General features: G+C 47.2%; 1 protein-coding gene across 4 annotated transcripts in view; it reads left to right on the top strand.

Moving 5' to 3' along the window:
• The window catches only part of MEGF8 (multiple EGF like domains 8), a 106,906-nt gene that overhangs the window by 24,001 nt on the left and 56,419 nt on the right, over positions 1-26,486 (top strand). For all 4 annotated transcript variants that reach the window (XM_063942335.1, XM_063942332.1, XM_063942333.1 and 1 more), the window contains exons 5-7: positions 20,559-20,739; positions 23,504-23,592; positions 23,860-24,073. In XM_063942335.1, coding sequence (XP_063798405.1) covers positions 20,559-20,739; positions 23,504-23,592; positions 23,860-24,073 — 484 coding nt within the window. The remainder of the gene's footprint in view (positions 1-20,558; positions 20,740-23,503; positions 23,593-23,859; positions 24,074-26,486) is intronic.

Genomic DNA, 26,486 nt, shown 5'->3' with positions numbered 1-26,486 from the left:
AGGACGATATTGGTGTGGAGGCGGAGCAATTGCCAAATATGAGGATGTCACCCCCTAGGGAGTCGACACCAGAATGGATGCCTTTATTTATGGAACTACGGGATAGTGTCAACACGCTAAAGCAGTCGTTTGACGACATGAGACGGCCGGACAATCAATTAGTGCCTGTCCAGGCGACTCAAACACCGTCAGGGGCTGTGAAACGCCCTTTGCCTCAGTCGGTCGACACAGACCCAGACACAGGCACTGACTCCAGTGGTGACGGTGACGAATCAACCGTATTTTCCAGTAGGGCCACACGTTATATGATTTTGGCAATGAAGGAGGCGTTACATTTAGCTGATACTACAGGTACCACTAAACAGGGTATTATGTGGGGTGTGAAAAAACTACCTATAGTTTTTCCTGAATCAGAAGAATTAAATGACGTGTGTAATGAAGCGTGGGTTGCCCCTGATAAAAAGCTGATAATTTCAAAGAAATTATTGGCATTATACCCTTTCCCGCCAGAGGTTAGGGAGCGCTGGGAAACACCTCCTAGGGTGGATAAGGCGCTAACACGCTTATCTAAACAAGTGGCGTTACCCTCTCCTGAGACGGCCGCACTTAAAGATCCATCAGATAGGAGGATGGAAAATATCCAAAAAAGTATATACACACATGCAGGTGTTATACTACGACCAGCTATAGCGACTGCCTGGATGTGCAGTGCTGGGGTAGTTTGGTCAGAGTCCCTGATTGAAAATATTGATACCCTGGACAGGGACAATATTTTACTGTCGTTAGAACAAATAAAGGATGCATTTCTTTATATGCGTGATGCACAGAGGGATATCTGCACACTGGCATCACGGGTAAGTGCTATGTCCATTTCGGCCAGAAGAGCTTTATGGACGCGACAGTGGACAGGCGATGCGGATTCAAAACGACATATGGAAGTTTTGCCGTATAAAGGGGAGGAGTTATTTGGAGTCGGTCTATCAGATTTGGTGGCCACGGCTACAGCCGGGAAATCCACCTTTCTACCTCAAGTCACTCCCCAACAGAAAAAGGCACCGACTTTTCAACCGCAGCCCATTCGTTCCTTTAAAAATAAGAGAGCAAAGGGCTATTCATATCTGCCACGAGGCAGAGGTCGAGGGAAGAGACAGCAACAGGCAGCTCCTTCCCAGGAACAGAAGCCTTCCCCGGCTTCTACAAAAGCCTCAGCATGACGCTGGGGCTTCTCAAGCGGACTCGGGGACGGTGGGTGGTCGTCTCAAAAATTACAGCGCGCAGTGGGCTCACTCGCAGGTAGATCCCTGGATCCTGCAGATAATATCTCAGGGGTACAGGTTGGAATTAGAGACAGATCCACCTCGCCGTTTCCTGAAGTCTGCTTTACCAACGTCCCCCTCCGAAAGGGAGACGGTTTTGGAAGCCATTCACAAGCTGTACTCTCAGCAGGTGATAGTCAAGGTACCTCTTCTACAACAAGGGAAGGGGTATTATTCCACTCTTTTTGTGGTACCGAAGCCGGATGGCTCGGTAAGGCCTATTCTAAATCTGAAGTCCTTGAACCTGTACATAAAGAAGTTCAAGTTCAAGATGGAGTCACTCAGAGCAGTGATAGCGAACCTGGAAGAGGGGGACTTTATGGTATCCTTGGACATCAAGGATGCGTATCTCCACGTTCCAATTTACCCCTCACACCAGGGGTACCTCAGGTTCGTTGTACAAAACTGTCACTATCAGTTTCAGACGCTGCCGTTCGGATTGTCCACGGCACCTCGGGTCTTTACAAAGGTAATGGCCGAGATGATGATTCTTCTTCGAAGAAAAGGCATATTAATTATCCCATACTTGGACGATCTCCTAATAAGGGCAAGGTCCAGAGAACAGCTAGAGATGGGATTAGCACTGTCGCAAGAAGTGCTAAAACAGCACGGGTGGATTCTGAATATTCCAAAATCCCAGTTAATGCCGACAACTCGTCTGCTGTTCCTAGGGATGATTCTGGACACGGTTCAGAAAAAGGTTTTTCTCCCGGAGGAAAAAGCCAAGGAGTTATCCGAGCTTGTCAGGAACCTCCTAAAACCAGGAAAGGTGTCTGTACATCAATGCACAAGAGTTCTGGGAAAAATGGTGGCTTCTGACGAAGCAATTCCATTCGGCAGATTCCACGCAAGAATTTTCCAAAGGGATCTGTTGGACAAATGGTCAGGGTCGCATCTTCAGATGCACCTGCGGATAACCCTGTCTCCAAGGACAAGGGTGTCTCTTCTGTGGTGGTTGCAGAGTGCTCATCTATTGGAGGGCCGCAGATTCGGCATACAGGATTGGATCCTGGTGACCACGGACGCCAGCCTGAGAGGCTGGGGAGCAGTCACACAAGGAAGAAACTTCCAGGGAGTATGGACGAGCCTGGAAACGTCTCTTCACATAAACATTCTGGAACTAAGAGCAATATACAATGCTCTAAGCCAGGCAGAACCTCTGCTTCAGGGAAAACCGGTGTTGATCCAGTCGGACAACATCACGGCAGTCGCCCATGTGAACAGACAGGGCGGCACAAGAAGCAGGAGTGCAATGGCAGAAGCTGCAAGGATTCTTCGCTGGGCAGAGAATCATGTGATAGCACTGTCAGCAGTGTTCATCCCGGGAGTGGACAACTGGGAAGCAGACTTCCTCAGCAGACACGATCTTCACCCGGGAGAGTGGGGACTTCATCCAGAAGTCTTCCACTTGCTGGTAACCCGTTGGGAAAGACCAATGGTGGACATGATGGCGTCTCGCCTCACCAAAAAACTGGACAGGTATTGCGCCAGGTCAAGAGATCCGCAGGCAATAGCTGTGGACGCGCTGGTAACGCCTTGGGTGTACCAGTCGGTGTATGTGTTTCCTCCTCTGCCTCTCATACCAAAAGTATTGAGAATTATACGGCAAAGAGGCGTAAGGACGATACTAGTGGTTCCGGATTGGCCAAGAAGGACTTGGTACCCGGAACTTCAAGAGATGATCACGGAAGATCCGTGGCCTCTACCTCTAAGGAGGGACTTGCTTCAGCAGGGTCCCTGTCTGTTTCAAGACTTACCGCGGCTGCGTTTGACGGCATGGCGGTTGAACGCCGGATCCTAAAGGAAAAAGGCATGCCGGAAGAAGTCATTCCTACTTTGATTAAAGCAAGGAAGGAAGTAACCGTGCAACATTATCACCGAATTTGGCGAAAATATGTTGCGTGGTGCGAAGATCGGAGTGCTCCGACGGAGGAATTTCAACTGGGTCGATTCCTACATTTCCTGCAATCAGGATTGTCTATGGGTCTCAAATTGGGATCTATTAAGGTTCAAATTTCGGCCCTGTCGATTTTCTTTCAAAAAGAATTGGCTTCAGTCCCTGAAGTCCAGACCTTTGTTAAGGGAGTGCTACATATACAGCCTCCTGTGGTGCCTCCAGTGGCACCGTGGGATCTCAATGTGGTTTTGGACTTTCTAAAATCTCATTGGTTTGAACCACTAAAGAAGGTGGATTTGAAATATCTCACATGGAAAGTGACCATGCTTCTAGCCCTGGCTTCGGCCAGGAGAGTGTCAGAACTGGCAGCTTTATCTTACAAAAGCCCATATCTGATTTTCCATTCGGACAGGGCAGAACTGCGGACTCGTCCGCATTTTCTCCCTAAGGTGGTGTCAGCATTTCATCTGAACCAGCCTATTGTAGTGCCTGCGGCTACAAGTGACTTGGAGGACTTCAAGTTACTGGACGTTGTCAGAGCATTAAAAATATATATTGCAAGGACAGCTGGAGTCAGAAAATCTGACTCGTTGTTTATATTGTATGCACCCAACAAGATGGGTGCTCCTGCGTCTAAGCAGACGATTGCTCGTTGGATCTGTAGCACAATCCAACTTGCACATTCTGTGGCAGGCCTGCCACAGCCTAAATCTGTAAAGGCCCACTCCACAAGGAAGGTGGGCTCATCTTGGGCGGCTGCCCGAGGGGTCTCGGCATTACAACTTTGCCGAGCAGCTACGTGGTCAGGGGAGAACACGTTTGTAAAATTTTACAAATTTGATACTCTGGCTAAGGAGGACCTGGAGTTCTCTCATTCGGTGCTGCAGAGTCATCCGCACTCTCCCGCCCTTTTGGGAGCTTTGGTATAATCCCCATGGTCCTTTCAGGAACCCCAGCATCCACTAGGACGATAGAGAAAATAAGATTTTACTTACCGATAAATCTATTTCTCGGAGTCCGTAGTGGATGCTGGGCGCCCATCCCAAGTGCGGATTATCTGCAATAATTGTACATAGTTATTGTTAACTAATTCGGGTTATTGTTGAAGGAAGCCATCTTTCAGAGGCTCCGCTGTTATCATACTGTTAACTGGGTTTAGATCACAAGTTGTACGGTGTGATTGGTGTGGCTGGTATGAGTCTTACCCGGGATTCAAAATCCTCCCTTATTGTGTACGCTCGTCCGGGCACAGTACCTAACTGGAGTCTGGAGGAGGGTCATAGGGGGAGGAGCCAGTGCACACCACCTGATCTGGAAAAGCTTTACTTTTTGTGCCCTGTCTCCTGCGGAGCCGCTATTCCCCATGGTCCTTTCAGGAACCCCAGCATCCACTACGGACTCCGAGAAATAGATTTATCGGTAAGTAAAATCTTATTATATATATACAGGTTGAGTATCCCATATCCAAATATTCCTAAATACGGAATATTCCGAAATACGGACTTTTTTGAGTGAGATAGTGAAACCTTTGTTTTATGATGGCTCAACGTACACAAACTTTGTTTAATACACAAAGTTATTAAAAATATTGTATTAAATGACCTTCAGGCTTTGTGTATAAGGTGTATATGAAACATAAATGAATTGTGTGAATGTAGACACACTCTGTTTAATGCACAAAGTTACAAAAAATATTGGCTAAATTTACCTTCAGGCTGTGTGTATAAGGTGTATATAAAACATAAATGCATTCTGTGCTTAGATTTAGGTCCCATCTCCATGATATCTCATTATGGTATGCAATTATTCCAAAATACGGAAAAATCCGATATCCAAAATACCTCTGGTCCCAAGCATTTTGGATAAGGGATACTCAACCTGTGTATGTGTATATATATATATATATATATATATATATATATATATATATATATATATATATATATATATATATATATATATATATATATATATATATATATATATATATATACATATACACACACACACACACACACACACACACACACGTGTGTGTGTTTATATATATATATTTATATATATATATACACACACACTAGGAGCATCATCGCGCCCTACGGGCGCTCTTCACACCGTCGAAAGGGGCTACGCCCCCTTAACACCTGCACGCCTTGCTGGGGTTCAATATTTGTATTATATGGAGTATTACCATATATGTGTGTGTGTATATATATATATATATATATATGTATGTATGTGTGTATATGTATGTATGTGTATATATATATATATATATATATATATATATATATATATATATATATATATATATATATAATATGTGTGCAAATTTATTAAAATGTAAAAAACTAAGTATTCACAGCCTTTGCCATGAAGCTCAAAATTTAGCTCAGGTGCATCCTGTTTCCACTGATCATCCTTGAGATACTCCTACAGCTTAATTGGAGTCCATCTGTGGTAAATTTAGTTGATTGGACATGATTTGGAAATCACACACCTGTCTTTATAAGGTCCCACACTTGACCGTGCATGTTTGAGTACAAACCAAGCATGAAGTCAAAGGAATTGTCTGTAGATCTCCGAGACAGGATTGTCATGAGGCACAGATCTGGGGAAGGGTACAGAAAAAGATCTGCTGCTTTGAAGGTCCCAAAGAGCACAGTGGCCTCCATCATCCATAAATGGAAGAAGTTCGGAACCACCAGGACTCTTCCTAGAGCTAGCCGGCCGTCTGTACTGAGCGATCAGGGGGAAAGGGCTCTAGTTTGGGAGGTTACCAAGGACCCGATGGTCACTCTGTCAGAGCTACTGCATTCATCTGTGGAGAGAGGAGAACCTTCCAGAAGGACAACAATCTCTGCAGCAATCCACCAATCAGGCTTTTATGGTAGCATGGCCAGACGGAAGCCATTCCTTAGTAAAAAGCACATGGCAACGCACCTGAAGGACTCTCAGACCATGAAAAACAAAATTCTCTGATCTGATGAGACAAAGATTGAACTCTTTGGCGTGAATGCCAGGTGTCATGTTTGGAGGATACCAGGCACCACTTATCACCAGGCCAATACCATCCCTACAATGAAGCATGGTGGTGGCAGCATCATGTAGTGGGGATGTTATTAAGTGGCAGGAACTGGGAGAGTAGTCAGGATAGAGGGAAAGATGAATGCAGCAATGTACAGACACATCCTGGATGAAAACCTGCTCTTGACCTCAGACTGGGGCAACGGTTCATCTTTCAGCAGGACAACGACCCTAAGCAGACAGCCAAGATATCAAAGGAGTGACTTCGGGACAACTCTGTGAGTGTCCTTGAGTGGCCCAGGCAGAGCCCAGACTTGAATCCGATTGAACATCTCTGGAGAGATCTCAATGGCTGTGCACCGACGCTTCCCATCCAACCTGATGGAGCTTGAGAGGTGCTTCAAAAAGGAATAGGCGAAACTGCCCAAAGATGGGTGTGCCAAGCTTGTGGCGGCATATTCAAAAAGACTTGATGCTGTAATTGCTGCCAAAGGTGCTCCTACAAAGCATTGAGCAAAGGCAGTGAATACTTATGTACATGTGATTTCTTAGTTTTTTATTTTTAATAAATTTGCAAAAATTTTAAAAAAAACTTTTTTCACGTTGTCATTATGGAGTATTGTGTAGAATTTTGAGGGAGGAAAAATTAATTTATTCCATTTTGGATTAAGGCTGTAACATAACAAAATGTAGAAAAAGTGAAGCGCTGTGAATACTTTCAGGATGCCCTGTATCTATTTGTATCACCCATATTGTAATTAAGAAATAAGTTAGTATTCACTGATCCAGTACCTTTAATAAGTCAGTGAACACAGGATGGGAGTTGCTGGTGCGGAGATTGGAAGCGGGAACAGAAGCACACTAGTGAAGGGTAATGCTCGGAGGAAATGATAATGGGTCCTGCCTGTGAGGTCTTACAGTCTATGCAAGAGTAGGTGGGAGGTCGGGGGGGATAGAGTACTGAGTGATGAGAAAGGCTAATAGGCTTTTATGAAGTGGTGAGTTTTTAGGGGTTTGTGTGGATACTGTAAGATAGTCTGATAGGGTGGGAAAGTGAGTTCAAGAGCAGTGGGGCAGCATGAGAGAAATCCTGCATGCGGGAATGAAAGGGGTGGGTGACCATCTTTGAGGTATCAGTAGAGAAACTTACACAGCAGGAGTGAGTGTGACCAGAAATGAGGTATGATTTGTAGGAGGCAGTGTATTTTTATGTGAGGATGAGGAGCTTGATTTGTACTGTGAGGTGGATGGGGAGCCAGGGACGTAGCAGAGGGCCAAAACCGTCGGAGCCGAGGGAGAATTAAATGAAACTGGCAGCACAATTAGCTTGAAATTTGAAGTGGTCAGAAGAAAGCCAGGAAGGAGGATATTGCAGTAGCCTAGGTGGGAAATGTCAAATGCATGGATGAGAGCTTTGGTGGCATCCGTGTTGAGAGACGTTTGATTCTAGCGATATTATGAAGCTGCAAGCAGCACGATTGTGCGATAGACTGATTGTTTGAAGTGTAGGAGAGAGAGGAGTTGAGGATTCTGTCCAGTCATTTGACATGGGGAATGGGGGGGAGGTGAAGGAATACATTTGTGTGTCATCAGCGTAGAGGTGGTAATAAATGCTGAAGGAGCTGATTAGTACTCAAGGGAGGAGGCGTAATGGCAAAGAGAAGATATGCAAGAACAGACCTTTGGGGAACACAGACAAATGGAGGGTGAGAGGTGGAATCAAAGCAAGAGACAGAGTGAACAGTTATAGGGGTATATTCAATTCATGACTGCATTCCCGATAGGTCGAAAAAAGAGCACTTTTCGGTTTTTTTAGGGCGAATTTCGATTCGCCCTATTCAATGTAAGTGCCATTTTTTTGACTAGTCGGAAATTCCGACACTGTCGAAAAAGAGGTGGATCGGCAAATTCTCCGACGATCCACCTGTTTGGCAAATTTGCGGGTGTTTTCGCCGGGTGGTCTTCAGGTTACCGGCGGCCGGGCTCCCGGTGTCCACCATACCGGCGCCGGAATCCCGACTGCTGGCATACCGACATCTTTTCTCCCTCTTGGGGGTCCATGACCCCCTTGGAGGGAGAATAGATAGCGTATCGCGCCACCGTGTCCACCGCGTGGCTAGCGCAGCGAGCCAGCAAGGGGCTCATTTGCGCTCGCCCAGCTGTCGGTATGCCGGTGGTCAGGATTCCGGCGCCGGTATGCTGGTCGCTGGGATCCGACCGCCGGCAAACAATACTACACCTGTTTTTCGTCCATTGTTTGTCCCATTTTCGCCCATGCCAATTCGACTTTAAAAAAAAGTCGGATTGACATGGGCGAAAACGGTACAAAAGTCGCCGAAAACGCCCGCAAATTAAATAATGAACTATCGGATCCTCTCCGTTGGAGAGGATCTGACAGGAATTGAATATACCCCATAAAGAGGTAAGAAGTCAACAATGAAGGGACGCAGAGACTGATAGAGTAGAGTGTTTGAGGGACAAGAGGCAGCAGATAAATCAGAAGATGCGTAGAGTGAAAGGACACACTTATCTAACATTGAGAAGATCATTAGTGACACAAGTAAGGACTGTTTCTGTGCAGTGGAGGGAACGAAAAACAGATTGAAGTGGGTCCATTAGAGCATGAGAGGAGAGAAAACTGGTGATTGACAAATCACTGAAAGGGGTCAATTCAATTAAAAGCGATGTGAATAGGAATTCGATTTAGAGGCGTCTTGTAGATCACTTGAGGTTGCGTTCCTGTCCAATGGTCTTGCCTCTTCTAAAATTGCGTAGTTGCAAGCCCAAAGGGCTTGGAAGGATTGTCTGATTGAGAAAGCTAAATGCCGCTTATTATTTACCTAACGCTCTCAATATGCACTGGAGGATAGGCCGGTAAGTTATTTGGCTAGACTGGCGAGTGTGGAACAGTCTACCAATACAGTAATTGAAATACTGGGACACAATGACATTCTGTATATACGATCAGACCCCTGATATTGCTATGCAGTTTTTTGAGTTTTACCGGCATCTGTATAGTACTAAATGAACATGTGACACACGAGTATTGCAGGAATATCCATGCCAACATTGTCACAGGAAGCGAGGGACTTCCATGAATTTCCCCCTCTTGGCAGATGAATTAGAGGCGGCTATCAAATCCTTTCCCAGTGGTAAGGTACCCGGCTTAGTTGGCGTCCCTCTTGAACTTTACAAGAAACATTATGCCTTTTATGTACCCAGACTTCTGTCTTTATTCAATGATCTGTTTAAACTAGGCTCCCTGCCACAGTCCATGTCAGAGGCATTGATTTATAGTGCTACTGAAACCAGACAAGGACCCTAGACTGGTAGACTTGTATAGGCTCATATCACTTACAGACGTGAAAATTCTAGCTAAGGTCTTGGCCACTAGGCTTTGCCCAATTGATCCACGGGAACCAGACCGGCTTCATGCCGGGAAAGTCCACGCTGTTAAATCTCCGCAGGTTGTTCACACACCTGCAGGTCTTTCATGGTGACGCTCACACTTCTAATATTGTCTCGCTTGATGAAGCCAAAGCATTTGATTCGGTGGAGTGGGTGTTTCTGTGGGAGACTGAGGTAATTTGGGATTGGACCAGGGTTTATAGGAAGGGTCAAACGACTGTATTCGGCACCTTGTGCCAGAGTCTCAGTGAATGGATATATTTCATCTTCCGTTTCTTTGGCGAGGGGAACCAGACAGGGCTGTCCTCTGTCGCCTGCTCTGGCAATAGAACCATTGGCCTGCCTTATACGTGATAACCAAGCAGTTCCGGGGTTCAGAATTGGTCCCAGGGTGGATAAACTTGCACTATATATGGATGATATACTTCTGTTTGTGTCCAAGTATCCTATTACTATGCCCGCGGTACTAGATAGCCTTAATGAGTCTGGTAAATATTCTGGTTTACTTAACTGGAATAAATCTTGTATTCTCCCATATAAAGGGTCATGTCCTGACAACCCAATAATACCTCTCCCGCTTCAGTTTGTGGACTCCTTCAAATATCTAGACGTTTGGATAACTGATGATCCAACCCATTGTATAGCTCTCAACATTCAACCCCAAATAGATTATTTGAAGACTCGAATAACGGTGTGGGGAAAACTGCCCGTTAGTTATAGGTCGAATCGACCTTATAAAAATGACTGTTCAGCCCAAACTGCTGTATGTTCTGCAGCATTCTCCAATATACATTCCTCTAAAACTCTTTAAACGTATTGACGGCATGTTATCGTCAATTATTTGGTCTAGCCGTAGAGTAAGGATTAAATTGGACACACAGACCCGTTCTCTGGATTCTGGGGGTTTAGCGCTACCTCTGTTTCGACTTTACTGTTTTGCAGCACAGCTGGCACACATATTTGAATGGGTCCATGATGTGCCAGGACTGGCGTTGCCTACCCTGATGATAGCTGAGTCGGTTCCGGGTTTCACTCCCTTGAATTATCTGCTGTGTGGCAATACTAGATTGATTAAATTACCATTATTGAAACAGGCACTCCTAGTCTGGAAACAGGCCGACTTTATTTTACATGGGGATGGGTGGGACCCGGATAGTCCCTTGTATGGCACTACAAGGTTTAAGGAATTAGCTGGGCTGCAACTACGTAAAATCTGGGACAAATAGGGCAAAACTACTATTGGACAATTATATTCCGGTTGTGTATTTATGACACTTCAACGGCTGCAACTGAATTACCCTGTCCCACATACTTACTTCTTTAGGTACCTTCAACCTGGACACGCCTGCGCAACTCAATTTTCCAATGACCCCCCCCAGTATACAGGAGACTCCAGTTAAGAAATGAATGCTCTCACTTGGCAATACTCACTCAATTTCTACAATTTCTCTATCGTCCTAGTGGATGCTGGGGTTCCTGAAAGGACCATGGGGAATAGCGGCTCCGCAGGAGACAGGGCACAAAAAGTAAAGCTTTTCCAGATCAGGTGGTGTGCACTGGCTCCTCCCCCTATGACCCTCCTCCAGACTCCAGTTAGATTTTTGTGCCCGGCCGAGAAGGGTGCAATCTAGGTGGCTCTCCTAAAGAGCTGCTTAGAGAAAGTTTAGCTTAGGTTTTTTATTTTACAGTGAGTCCTGCTGGCAACAGGATCACTGCAACGAGGGACTGAGGGGAGAAGAAGTGAACTCACCTGCGTGCAGGATGGATTGGCTTCTTGGCTACTGGACATTAGCTCCAGAGGGACGATCACAGGTACAGCCTGGATGGTCACCGGAGCCGCGCCGCCGGCCCCCTTGCAGATGCTGAAGTTAGAAGAGGTCCAGAATCGGCGGCTGAAGACTCTGACAGTCTTCTAAAGGTAGCGCACAGCACTGCAGCTGTGCGCCATTTTCCTCTCAGCACACTTCACACGCTGTCACTGAGGGTGCAGGGCGCTGGGGGGGGGCGCCCTGGGAGGCAAATGTAAACCTATATACTGGCTAAAAATACCTCACATATAGCCCCCAGAGGCTATATGGAGATATTTAACCCCTGCCAAACTTCACTAAAGAGCGGGAGACGAGCCCGCCGTAAAAGGGGCGGGGCCTATCTCCTCAGCACACAGCGCCATTTTTTCTCTCACAGAAAGGCTGGAGAGAAGGCTCCCAGGCTCTCCCCTGCACTGCACTACAGAAACAGGGTTTAAACAGAGAGGGGGGGCACAAATTGGCGATATAAATATATATATATAAAGATGCTATTAGGGAGAAACACTTATATAAGGTTGTCCCTATGTAATTATAGCGTTTTTTGGTGTGTGCTGGCAAACTCTCCCTCTGTCTCTCCAAAGGGCTAGTGGGGTCCTGTCCTCTGTCAGAGCATTCCAGGTGTGTGTGCTGTGTGTCGGTACGTGTGTGTCGACATGTATGAGGACGATGCTGGAGGAGGCGGAGAAATTGCCTGTAATGGTGATGTCACTCTCTAGGGAGTCGACACCGGAATGGATGGCTTATTTAGGGAATTACGTGAGAATGTCAACACGCTGCAAGGTCGGTTGACGACATGAGACGGCCGACAAACAATTAGTAACGGTCCAGGCGTCTCAGAAACACCGTCAGGGTTTTTTTTATAAAAAACGCCCATTTACCTCAGTCGGTCGACACAGACACGGACACTGAATCCAGTGTCGACGGTGAATAAACAAACGTATTCCTCATTAGGGCCACACGTTAAGGGCAATGAAGGAGCTGTTACATATTTCTGATACTACAAGTACCACAAAAAAGGGTATTATGTGGAAGTGAAAAAACTACCTGTAGTTTTTCCTGAATCAGATAAAATAAAATGAAGTGTGTGATGATGCGTGGGTTTACCCCGATAGCAAATATTGGCGTTATACCCTTTCCCGCCAGAAGTTAGGGCGCGTTGGGAAACACCCCTTAGGGTGGAAAAGGCGCTCACACGCTTATCAAGTGGCGTTACCGTCTCCAGATACGGCCGCCCTCAAGGAGCCAGCTGATAGGCAGCTGGAAAAATATCCTAAAAAGTATATACACACATACGGTGGTTATACTGCGACCAGCGATCGCCATCAGCCTGGAGATGCAGTGCTGGGTTGGCTTGGTCGAATTCCCTGACTAAAAATATTTTATTGATATAGAGCATTTAATAGGATGCATTCTATATATATGTATGCGAGATGCACAGAGGGATATTTGCACTCTGGCATCAAGATAAGTGCGTTGTCCATATCTCCCGGAAGATGTCATGGACACGACAGTGGTCAGGTGATACAGATCCCATACGGCACGTGGAAGTATTGCCGTATAAAGGGAAGGAGTTATTTGGGGTCGGTCCATCGGACCTGGGGGCCACGGCTACAGCTGGGAAATCCAACCTTTTTACCCCAAGTTACATCTCAGCAGAAAAAGACACTGTCTTTTCAGCCTCAATCCTTCCGTTCCCATGTGGGCAAGCGGGCAAAAGGCCAGTCATATCTGCCCAGACATAGAGGAAAGGGAAGTAGACTGCAGCAGGCAGCCCCTTCCCAGGAAAAGAAGCCCTCCACCAGTGGGGGGGTAGTCTCAAGAGTCTCAGCGCGCAGTGGGATCACTCGCAAGTTGACCCCTAGATCGTACAAGTATTATCCCAGGGGTACAGATTGGAGAGTCGAGACATTTTTTCCTCGCAGGTTCCTGAAGCCTGCTTTACCAACGGCTTCCTCCGACAGGGAGGCAGTATTGGAAAAAATTCACAAGCTGTATTTCCAGCAGGTGATAATCAAAGTACCCCTCCTACAACAAGGAAAAGGGTATTTGTCTTCCACACTATATTGTGGTACTGAAGCCAGACGGCTTGGTGAGACATAGTCTAAATCTGAAATCTTTGAACACTTACATAAAAAGGTTCAAATCAAGATGGAGTCACTCAAAGCAGTGATAGAGAACCGGAAAAAAGGGGACTATATGGTGTCCCTGGACATCAAGGATTACCTCCATGTCCAAATTTGCCCTTCTCAACAAGGGTACCTCTGGTTCGTGATACAGAACTGTCAATATCAGTTTCAGACGCTGCCGTTGAATTATCCACGGCACCCCGGGCCTTTACCAAGGTAATGGCCGAAAAGATGATTCTTAAAAGAAGAAAGGCATCTTAATTATCCCTTACTTGGACGATATCCTGAAAGGGGCAAGTTTCCAGAGAACAGTTGGAGGTCGGAAAAGAACTATCTAAAGTAGTTCTACGACAGCACGAGTGGATTCTAAATATTCCAAAAATCGCAGCTGTTTTCCGATGATACGTCTGCTGTTCCTAGGAATGATTCTGGGCATAGTCCAGAAAGAGGTATTTCTCCTGGAGGGGAAAGCCAGGGAGTTATCCGACCTAGTCAGAAACCTCCTAAAACCAGGCCAAGTATCAGTGCATCAATGCACAGGAGTCCTGGGAAAAATGGTGGCTTCTTACGAAGCGATTCCATTCGGCAGATCTCACGCAAAAACTTTTCAGGGGGATTTGCTGGACGAATGGTCCGGATCGCATCTTCAGATGCATCAGCGGATAACCCTGTCTCCAAGGACAAGGGTGTCTCTTCTGTGGGGGCTGCAGAGTGCTCATCTTCTAGAGGGCAGCACATTCAGCATTCAGGACTGTGTTCTGGTGACCACGGATGCCAGCCTGAGAGGCTGGGGAACAGTCACACAAGGAAGAAATTTCCAAGGAAGTGTGGTCAAGTCTGGAGATTTCTCTCCACATGAATATACTGGAGCTAAGGGCAATTTACGATGCTCTGAGCCTAGGAAGACCTCTGCTTCAAAGTCAACCGGTGCTGATCCAGTAGGACATCATCATGGCAGTCGCCCACGTAAACAGACGGGGCGGCACAAGAAGCAGGAGGGCAATGACAGCAAGGATTCTTCGCTGGGCGAAAGATCATGTGATAACACTGTCAGCAGTGTTCATTCCGGGAGTGGACAACTAGGAAGATTTCCTCAGCATAAATGAATTCCACCCGGAAAAGTGGGAACTTCATCTGGAAGTTTCCACATGTTTGTAAACCGTTGGGAAAGACCAAAGGTGGTTATGATGGCGTCCCACATGAAGCGCCAGGTCTAGAGACCCTCATGCAATAGCTGGGACGCTCTGGTAACACCGTGGGTGTACCAGTCGGTGTATGTGTTCCCTCCTCTGCCTTTCATACCCAGTGTATGGAGAATGATAGGAAGGAGAGGAGTAAGAACTATACTCGTGGTTCCGGTTTGGGCCAAGAAGAACTTGGTACCCGGAACTTCCAGAGATACTAGAAAGGATCTTGATTCAGCAAGAATCATGTCTGTTCCATGACTTACCGCAGCTGCGTTGACGCCAGGGCGGGTGAACGCCGGATCCTAAGGGAAAAAGGCATTCCGGAAGAGGTCATCCCTACCCTGGTCAGAGCCAGGAAGGAGGTGACCGCACAACATTATCACCGCTTAGGTGAAAATATGTTCCATGGTGTGAGGCCAGGAAGGCTCCACGGAAGAATTTCAACTAGGTTAATTCCTACATTCCTGCAAGCAGGAGTGTATATGGGTCTCAAATTGGGGTCCATTAAGGTTCAAATTTCGACCGGTCGATTTTCTTCCAGAAAGAAATTGGCTTCAGTTCCTGAAGTCCAGAAGTTGTTAAGGGAGTACTGCATATACAACCCCTTTTTGATGTCTCCAGTGGCACTGGGCGATCTCAACGTAGTTTGGGATTCCTAAAATCACATTGTTTTAAACAACTCAAATCTGTGGATTTGATATATCTCACATGGAAAGTGACCATGCTGTTGGTCCTGGCCTCGGCCAGGCGAGTGTCAGAATTGGCGGCTTTATCTCACAAAGCCATATCTGATTGTCCATTCGGACAGAGCAAAGCTGTGGACTCGTCCCCAGTTTCTCCCTAAGGTGGTGTCAGCGTTTCACCTGAACCAGCTTATTGTGGTGCCTGCGGCTACTAGGGACTTGGAGGACTCCAAGTTGCTGGATGTTGTCAGGGCCCTGAAAATATAGTTTCCAGGTCGGCTGGAGTCAGGAAATCTGATTTGCTGTTTATCCTGTATGCACCCAACAAGCTGGGTGCTCCTGCTTCTAAGCAGACTATTGCTCGTTGGATTTGTAGTACAATTCAGCTTGCACATTCTGTGGCAGGCTTGCCACAGAAAAAAATATGTAAATGCCCATTCCACAAGGAAGGTGGGCTCATCTTGGGCGGCTGCCCGAGGGGTCTCGGCATTACAACTCTGCCGAGCAGCTACGTGGTCGGGGGAGAACACGTTTGTAAAATTTTACAAATTTGATACCCTGGCAAAAGAGGACCTGGAGTTCTCTCATTCGGTGCTGCAGAGTCATCCGCACTCTCCCGCCCGTTTGGGAGCTTTGGTATAATCCCCATGGTCCTTTCAGGAACCCCAGCATCCACTAGGACGATAGAGAAAATAAGAATTTACTTACCGATAATTCTATTTCTCGGAGTCCGTAGTGGATGCTGGGCGCCCATCCCAAGTGCGGATTATTCTGCAATACTTGTACATAGTTATTGTTACAAAAATCGGGTTATTGTTGTAGGAAGCCGTCTTTCAGAGGCTCCTTTTGTTATCATACTGTTAACTGGGTTTAGATCACAAGTTGTACGGTGTGATTGGTGTGGCTGGTATGAGTCTTACCCGGGATTCAAAATCCTCCCTTATTGTGTACGCTCGTCCGGGCACAGTACCTAACTGGAGTCTGGAGGAGGGTCATAGGGGGAGGAGCCAGTGCACACCACCTGATCTGGAAAAGCTTTACTTTTTGTGCCCTGTCTCCTGCGGAGCCGCTATTCCCCATGGTCCTTTCAGGAACCCCAGCATCCACTACGGACTCCGAGAAATAGAATTATCGGTAAGTAAATTCTTATTTTATTCTGCATTATTAAACTCGCATCACAGGGAAGATATGTTGCATCTCAGAACGAAATGGGAGGCAGATGTGGTGTCATTATCTCTGGACGCATTTGGAGCAGCTCTGGGTAGTTCCCGGGTCTCTACTATATCAACTAGGTTTCAAATTCAGCTTTTCATATTACATGGAGTTCATTTAACGCCTGCACGTCTGTTTAAAATGGGGGGCAGGGAAGACTCTAGGTTCATTAGAAGCCACATTCTGGCATTTACTGTTGTCTTGTCCCGTAGTTACATCATTCTGGAAAGATGCCATTCGAATTATAATTTCAACAGGGATTCCACTAGGTGTGTGTACCCCACCAGTGTGTATACTGGCAGCATTTGAGAATGATGCTCTTGATAATTTGGCTCGACAGTATGTTGTAAACCTATGTACTTTGACGAAGGTATGCATAGCCAGATCTTGGTTGGTCCCTGCCGGACCCACTATTGGAGCGTGGACAGCGCTAACCACTGAAGCAGGCGGACAGTACATACTATAAAATCTGGGATAGATGGCTAGAGTCTCCTAATATGCACCATCATAAGTCTTAGTCCTGTAGACTAATGGGATGATAAGAGGTGACATTCCCCCATGGATCTGTATATCTATTCTTGTACTGTAGGGCTTGCAAGATGTCTAGAATAGATGTTATAGAATGTTGTCCTTATGCAGGCATGTCCAAAGTCAGGCCCGGGGGCCAATTGCGGCCCGTGCTCACATTTCCACTGGCCGGCAGCCTGCCCTGCTTGTTTATTAGTGATTGCCGCACCCTGCTGCGCTGACACTCAGCCCCGCAGTCCGCTGTCTCTCAGGAACACTGCCTTTGCAGACCGCTGCACCCCACCGCACTGACACTCCCCGCCCGTTGCTGTCAGCCTCGCTACACTGTGACTGACAGCTATCCTCCCCTACTCTGCGTGCAGACTATAGGCTGGTCTGCTGATGATCTGGTGAGACAGGAGGGCTGGGGTTGCCTCTCCCGCTGAGACAAACCCAGCCCTCCTGTGTGTATGAATCTATAAAAGGAGACACCAGGGAGGATCATCACGGTGGACATCTTTACTGCAGCTCCGCAGCAGTGTGTGGTGATCAGCGGTCTCAATAAGTTCAGTGCTTCACCCCCTCATAGGTCTTCTGGGCTAAAGCAAATTCACTTGTAAGTAGTTCTCCAATGTGTATCTGGCAGCACTGCTGGGGGCATATAATGTGTATCTGGCAGCACTGCTGGGGGCATATAATGTGTATCTGGCAGTACTGCTGGGGGCATATAATGTGTATCTGGCAGTACTGCTGGGGGCGCATACTGTGTATCTGGCAGCACTGCTGGGGGCATATAATGTGTATCTGGCAGCACTGCTGGGGGCATATAATGTGTATCTGGCAGCACTGCTGGGGGCATATAATGTGTATCTGGCAGTACTGCTGGGGGCATATAATGTGTATCTGGCAGTACTGCTGGGGGCGCATACTGTGTATCTGGCAGCACTGCTGGGGGCATATAATGTGTATCTGGCAGCACTGCTGGGGGCATATAATGTGTATCTGGCAGCACTGCTGGGGGCATATAATGTGTATCTGGCAGTACTGCTGGGGGCGCATACTGTGTATCTGGCAGCACTGCTGGGGGCATATAATGTGTATATGGCAGCACTGCTGGGGGGGCATAATGTGTATCTGGCAGCACTGCTGGGGGCGCATAATGTGTATCTGGCAGCACTGCTGGGGGTGCATAATGTGTATCTGGCAGCACTGCTGGGGGTGCATAATGTGTATCTGGCAGCACTGCTGGGGGCGCATAATGTGTATCTGGCAGCACTGCTGGGGGCGCATATTGTGTATCTGGTTGGCCCCCACACATTTTCACCTCACCAAATATGGCCTTCTTTGCAAAAAGTTTAGACACCCCTGTCCTAATGAATGTATGAATCTATTCAGCACAGTCCTGTGGCTCCATGTTATGCAATCAAGCACGTACGGAGAAAATGCTTGACGGATTGCTCTTGCAATTGAATAACCGTGAGACCACAACTGTATTATTATTGGTAATTAACCTTTACTGATATTGTGCCATATCTGTTGTTATCATGCACAGTGTAAATTTTTGTATGTTAGTATAGTTTGTATTTTGTTGCACACTTGTAAACTGCTCAATTAAAACTATTGAATAAAAAACAAACAAGCGATGTGAATAGTGCCGGGAAGGAGATCCTGGAGCTATTCAATTGGCCACATCTCTAGTCGGGAGATGTCAGTTCTCTTGCCTGATGCCGGGTGATAAGTCGCGAGAACCGGCATTCTCCCACTTAAGTGCCTGTCGCCATGCTGTTTGCGCCACGCAAAAGGCAGGAAACAGCATCACGGCACTAAATTAGTTGGATTTCTACTCCCACCTCAGGAAGGGTGCAAGCAGAAATCCTGTGGTCTGGCTCAATAGCGCGGCCAATTGAATAGCTCTGGGACCTCCTTCCTGGCGCTATTAACATTGTGTTTAATTGAATCGACCCCATAGATCTTGAGGTAAAGGGAAGAAGAGACATAGGGCTTTAGTAAGAGATAATACGGGTCAAGTGAGCATTTTCTGAGGATGGGTGAGGTATGCTTGATGATGGAAAGGATGGTACTTTATGAAAGAGACGGGTTGAAAAGGTGGGTGATGTGGGAACAGGCGTCAAGAAAGGGAACGGAGGAGCTGAGAGTCAAGGAGTATATATGGTGGGAAGAGAAGATTGGAGACAGACACAGACTACTTCTCCAATAGCGGTGGGAAGGGTGGACAGGCAGTTGGGGGGAGATAGGATCTGACTGAGGTGAGGAGATTTTCTGGCTGATCTTTCATTTCCAGATCAAAAAGTGATTGCAAAGTCATGGGAGGGAAGCTAAGAGCAGGGGGAGGGCAGAGGAGGGTGTTGCAGGTAGTGAATAGACTTGGGGGATTGGAAGACTGAGTGGTAGTTTGAGACTTGAAATAAGATTTCCTGGTGAAAGGGAGTGCAGAGCTGGCCGAGAAAATAAAATTGCTAGGCAGTGCAAGAGCATTTCTGGAGGAAGTGGGTGCGTTTTGATGTGCCAAGGTTAGTGTGTGGACTGACGGAGGCAAAACGTAATAGCTGGATCAGCAAAGTCCGCTTAGTGACTGCAAACGCAATGCCCTGCAGTAGCCACTCAGTTTATGCCCAAGAAAACTGAACTAGTCCAGTGGCTAGTATTAGTACTTCTCCCCAACCCCCCTGTCAGTGCACTGCCAGCTTCTAGTAAGCCTAATAATATGTATTCTCTTCTTCCTGTTAAAGAATTAGTTTAGTTTAGAGTTTAGTTGTGACAGGGGTGGGGAAGAGGGTCTCTGCCCTTGTGCAGCCCATTACACATACTGTTGTAGCTTTCCCGTACGTCTGTTAGAAGAGAAATTACATTCTGTCTTTGAGTATTTAGACCCCATAGAGTACTGGACTAGTGATGTTCACTGAAACCCCGGGTTTAGTCTGGGTCCTCCATTGTCCTTCCATATCCCATAGACATACTGGCAGGTTAATGCTCCACAATTTAGGCTGCAAGGGTTGAGTACGGGATCCTGGCAGTCAGAATCCTGGTGGTCAAAATCCCAACTGGCAGGGCTTGGTGTTTTGCTTCGCTCACCACAGGTTCTGTTCCCACTCCATGTGTGTGTCGTGGACACCCAGGAGTGGGAATAGCTGTGGCGGCGGCGCCGGCATTCTGGGGTCTGTATTTTGACCGCCGGGATTCCAACTCCATCCCAGCTGCAAGCTCTGCTGGGACCGGGCCTGATGTGACTAGTTAAATATGCTCTGTACTGTGCTGCGTAATGTGTTGGTGCTATTTAAGTCAAAGTCACAAATCACGAGTTGTCTTTTTCATATGTTTTGTTTCTATATTTACCTCTGATTACTTGGACATTATCTCTCTTTCCAGGAGACTCATCGCTGTGTATGTTTTCCCGGGTACATGGGGGAGCGTTGTGACCTGTCGCTGACTGACAATCAGGGATCTGGCCACTGGTACAATGTGAGCAGTCAGGATCCGTCCTTCTCCCCCCGCACTGCAGCTGCCGGAGCCTTTCTGCCCCCCACCAATGCACTTTACATATTTGGAGGTGAGGGACTGGGGAATGAGGTGATTTTTGGAGCATCCACAGGGTGTCTGAGATATCAGGGAAGAAGCGAGTTGGTTAGAGCAGTGTGTGGGGACCTGCGGATGCTGCAGGGGGTAGTAGGTGACTATGGGGGTGGTGCGGATGTAGCATAGAGTATAAGCAGTACGTACATCTCGGCTGATAAAATCTCATGCATTATGTTATAACAAAGTACAGGAGGGAAACATTCTTCAAAGGAAGAGAGGTGTTAGTACTCGAGGACATACACTGAAACTGGAGAGAGACAGCTTCAGGGGAAATTTAAGAAATAATTACTTCACAGAAAGGGTAGTGGATAAGTGGAATAGCCTCCCATCAGAGGTGGTAGAGTCTAAGACTATAGAGCAATTTAAACATGCTTGGGATAGGCATATGAATATCCTTACAAAGAACTAAGGTTCAAAAAGGGTTAAGATTACCTAAAGCAGGCATGTCCAAAGTCCAGCCCGGGGACCAATTGCGGCCCGTGCTCACATTTCCACCGACCTGCAGCCTGCCCTGCTTGTTTATTATTGATCGCCGCGCTGACCCTCAGCCCCGCAGCCCGCTGTCTCTCAGGAACACTGCCTTTGCAGACCGCATCACCCCACCGCACTTGCACTCCCCGCCCGTTGCTGTCAGCCGCGCTACACGGTGACTGACAGCTATCTTCCCCTCCTCTGCGTGCAGACTATAGGCTGGTCTGCTGATGATCTGGTGAGACAGGAGGGCTGGGGTTGCCTCTACCACTGAGACAAACCCAGCCCTCCTGTGTGTATGAATCTATAAAAGGAGACACCAGGGAGGATCATCACGGTGGCCATCTTTACTGCAGCTCCGCAGCAGTGTGTGGTGATCAGCAGTCTCAATAAGTTCAGTGCTTCACCCCCTCATAGGTGTTCTGGGCTAAAGCATTTTCACTTGTAAGTAGTTCTCCAATGTGTATCTTCCTGCCTCAAAGTCCCTTCCTGCCTCAAAAGGTCTACTATCGTCCCGGTCCCCAAGAAACCCTCTATCACGAACCTGAACGACTACAGGCCGATAGCGCTGACGTCTGTGGTCATGAAAACGTTTGAGCGTCTGGTTTTGAATTACCTGAAAACTGTGACTGGCCCCCAACTGGACCCCCTGCAGTTCGCCTATCTTTCGAATCGGTGTGTCGAGGATGCAGTCAACCTGGGCCTGCACTACATTCTACAGCACCTAGACATTCCCTGTACCTACGCGAGTGTCCTGTTTGTCGATTTCAGCTCGGCCTTCAATATAATCGTCCCCAGCATCCTCCACCCCAAATTACTTTGCCTAGGGGTCCCAGAAGCTACCTGTTCCTGGATAGTAGACTTCCTGACAGATAGGACACAGGTGGTGAAATCGGGGGAATTCACCTCTCAAGTGCGGTCCATTAGTACAGGGGCCCCTCAGGGCTGTGTCCTCTCACCCCTGCTCTTCTCCCTGTACTCAAATGACTGTACCTCAGAGGCGCAATCAGTAAAGATCATCAAATTCGCAGCTGACACCACCGTCATCGGCCTCATCAAGGACGGGGACGAATCGGCCTATAGACGGGAAGTAGACCGGCTGGCCCAGTGGTGCATCCACAACAACCTTGAGCTCAACCCCCCCCAAAACTGTCGAGATGATAGTGGACTTCAGGAAGAAGTCATCTAGTGCACCTCCGCTAACGATTGCTGACAGTGTGGTATCGCTAGTGGACTCCTTCAAGTTTCTAGGGACCACAATCTCCCGAGACCTTAAATGGGGGTCCAACGCTGACGCCACTGTTGGGAAAGCACAGCAGAGGTTGTTCTTCCTCGGGCAACTAAGGAAGTTCAACATCCCACAGAAGCTTCTGCTCCTCTTCTACTCCACGATTGTGGAGTCGGTACTGTCCTCCTCGATACTCGTATGGTACAGCTCCGCCAGCGCGAGGGACAGATGCAGGCTCCAAAAGGTGGTCAGAATCGCAGAGAAGATCATCGGGGCCGACCTTCCCTCAGTCCAGGACCTGTACCTGTCCAGAGCTAAAAAGCGGGCAATGAAGATACTAAAGACCAGCTACACCCCGGCCACAGCATGTTTAACTTGCTTCCTTCAGGCAGGCGTTACAGGGCTGTCCCCGCCAGGTCCACCAGAAGCCTCAAAAGTTTCTTTCCCCAAGCGGTCCGCCTGCTGAACTCCTGAGCATTGACTGACTAGACGTACATGTAACTAACTTGTGTCCCTACGGTATACCTATCTGTGTGACTTTACTTCCCCCCCCCCACCTGCTTATCTGTTACCTACTTGGCTGTTGTATAGCAAACCAAAGACAAATTCCTAGTATACGCAAGTATACCTGGCCAGTAAAGCTGATTCTGATTCTGATCTGGCAGCACTGCTGGGGGCATAATAATGTGTATCTGGCAGCACTGCTGGGGGCATATAATGTGTATCTGGCAGCACTGCTGGGGGCATATAATGTGTATGTGGCAGCACTGCTGGGGGCATATAATGTGTATGTGGCAGCACTGCTGGGGGCATATAATGTGTATGTGGCAGCACTGCTGGGGGCATATAATGTGTATCTGGCAGCACTGCTGGGGGCATATAATGAGTTTCTGGTCGGCCCCCACACATTTTCACCTCACCAAATCTGGCCTTCTTTGCAAAAAGTTTGGAAACCCCTGACCTAAAGGATAAAAAAGGGGCAGACTAGATGGGCAAGTGGTTCTTATCTACTGTCAAATTCTTTGTTTCTTTCTCCAAGGTCTGGATCTGAATTCCCCTCTTCCAGATCTGGTTATCTATAACTTCACATCAAATACCTGGGAGAGAAGAAGAATCACCCCTAGCCCGGTATGTTTTACCCCTTCTCCGCATTTTATAGTGCTTTGTATGCAATATATAATAGAATCGGTGGGAGGCATTTCTAGATGTTTGGGCCAGAACTACATCACCCCTTACTGCTATTGTATACTTGCTATAATTATTAGCCTTAGTGACATGAAGGTCAGTATGGGCCACAAGAGATCTGCTAGTATTATGTATGTAAGTAGTGTGTCTCCTCCCCCCACCAGTATTTTGTTTCTGTCTCTGCATCATGTTGCTGTCTCTCTTCCTCAGGCTCCACGGCACTCCCACGTGGTAGTGGAGTGGAATGGGACCCTAGTTTTATTTGGTGGGGAGTTGTCTAACGGGAGACTGACTGATGATACCTGGGTCTTTCTGCCCCTGGAGGAACGCTGGACCGAGCTGAGCAGGTACAGCTTCCTGCGGCCCCCTCCTCTGGCTAACCACGCAGCCGCCACGGTAGACAACTGGTTGTACGTGTTCGGAGGTAAGAGGCATTAAGCCCCCACCGTCTTTACTGCATGGGACATGGGATCCGTATTGCTCTCTGCATTGGAGTCTACATGTGATTAATAGGACTTCAACACATCTCCATGTCCCATGTTATTTAGTTTTAGCAAATATGTCAATTAAGTTAAGGTTATCCGTGACCTTTGGCCTTCTGTTCCATTAATGTTACATTTTAGTATTTCTAGGACAGCTCAATTCTCTTGTTTAGTTTAGAGCTGCGAGTGGCTACTGTTTACAGAGTATTTTGCTTTATTAAGGTCTCTCAATGTTTTTTTAGGTAATATTACTATCACCAATGTGCTTTGTGCCCACCTGGATTTATTAACCAATGGAGGGGGGGTAGGGGCAATGACGACACATCTGTCCTATAACTAGTGGAACTGCTGGGTGCCCTTCAACCACATGTCTGCCACATAAGTCAGGAAGGCGTTCTGTGTTTGTGCTGGTGTTCAGCATCACACTTGCAACTGATTGGACACCCTGACCAATGAGATACTGGGAAATTAAGATGTATATACACAATATCTGGGAATGGAAATCCTGCGGGCCCACTGGTCGGCCGGCTTCTTTAGATGATTAATCTTTGGTGGGACACCTTCTTTAATCATCCATTGCCCCATACTACAAGTTAAACATAGTAACATAGTATCTAAGGTTGAAAAAAGACAATTGTCCATCGAGTTCAACCTATTTGTGGTCTCCTATGCACGATTATTTTGTATAAAATTTTGACTGGAGTTGATGACTGCCGTTACGTTTTACCCCTTTTTTTTATAATAACCATAGTGCGTGACTATGCCCCGTAACCCTGGATATCCTTATCCATTAGGAATTTATCTAACCCATTCTTAAAGGTGTTGACTGAGTTGGCCATTACAACTCCCTCAGGCAGGGAATTCCAAACATGTATCGTCCTTACCGTAAAAAAACCTTTACGCCGTATTGTGCGGAATCTCCTCTAACCTGAGCGAGTGTCCACGAGTTCTCTGTGTTGATCTAACCAAAAACAGGTCCTGCGCAAGATCTGTATATTGTCCCCTTATATATTTGTAAATGTTGATCATATCCCCTCTTAATCTCCTCTTTTCCACTGTAAACATGCCTAGTCTTGCAAGCCTTTCCTCGTATTCCAGCGTCTCCATACCCTTAATTAGTTTGGTCGCCCGCCTTTGAACCTTTTCTAGCTCCAGGATATCCTTTTTGTAGTAAGGTGCCCAGAATTGTACACAGTATTCAAGGTGTGGCCTCACAAGTGATTTATATAATGGGAGTATAATCCTCTCGTCCCTAGCATCAATTCCCCGTTTTATGCATGCTAATATCTTATTAGCCTTCTTTGCTGCAGTCCTACTTTGGGTACTACTGCTTAGTTTGCTATCTATGAGGACACCTAAGTCCTTTTCCAGTACAGAATCCCCTAATTTTACACCATTTAGTGGGTAGGTGTTATTTTTGTTCTTGTTACCACAGTGCATTACCTTACACTTGTCTGTATTGAAGCGCATTCTCCATTTCTCTGACGCCCTAAGTGGATGCTGGGACTCCGTAAGGACCATGGGGAATAGCGGCTCCGCAGGAGACTGGGCACAACTAAAGAAAGCTTTAGGACTACCTGGTGTGCACTGGCTCCTCCCACTATGACCCTCCTACAGACCTCAGTTAGAATCTTGTGCCCGGCTGAGCTGGATGCACACTAGGGGCTCTCCTGAGCTCCTAGAAAGAAAGTATATTTAGGTTTTTTATTTTACAGTGAGATCTGCTGGCAACAGACTCACTGCAGCGAGGGACTAAGGGGAGAAGAAGCGAACCTACCTAACAGGTGGTAGTTTGGGCTTCTTAGGCTACTGGACACCATTAGCTCCAGAGGGATCGACCGCAGGACCCGACCTTGGTGTTCGTTCCCGGAGCCACGCCGCCGGCCCCCTTACAGAGCCAGAAGCAAGAAGTGTTCCGGAAAATCGGCGGCAGAAGACTTCTGTCTTCAACAAGGTAGCGCACAGCACTGCAGCTGTGCGCCATTGCTCCTCATGCACACCTCACACTCCGGTCACTGATGGGTGCAGGGCGCTGGGGGGGGGCGCCCTGAGGGCAATATAAGACACCTTGGCTGGCAAATCATCACAATATATAGTCCCAGGGCTATATATGTGATAAATTACCCCTGCCAGAATCCATAAAAAAGCGGGAGAAAAGTCCGCCGAAAAAGGGGCGGGGCTATCTCCCTCAGCACACTGGCGCCATTTTTTCTTCACAGTGCAGCTGGAAGACAGCTCCCCAGGCTCTCCCCTGTAGTTTTCAGGCTCAAAGGGTTAAAAAGAGAGGGGGGGGGGGGGTACTAAATTTAGGCGCAATATATGTATACAAGCAGCTATTGGGGGAAAAATCACTCA

Source organism: Pseudophryne corroboree, chromosome 10 (genome assembly GCF_028390025.1).
Source record: "Pseudophryne corroboree isolate aPseCor3 chromosome 10, aPseCor3.hap2, whole genome shotgun sequence".
Taxonomy (NCBI): domain Eukaryota; kingdom Metazoa; phylum Chordata; class Amphibia; order Anura; family Myobatrachidae; genus Pseudophryne; species Pseudophryne corroboree.
This window is presented reverse-complemented; position numbering and strand designations above follow the sequence as displayed.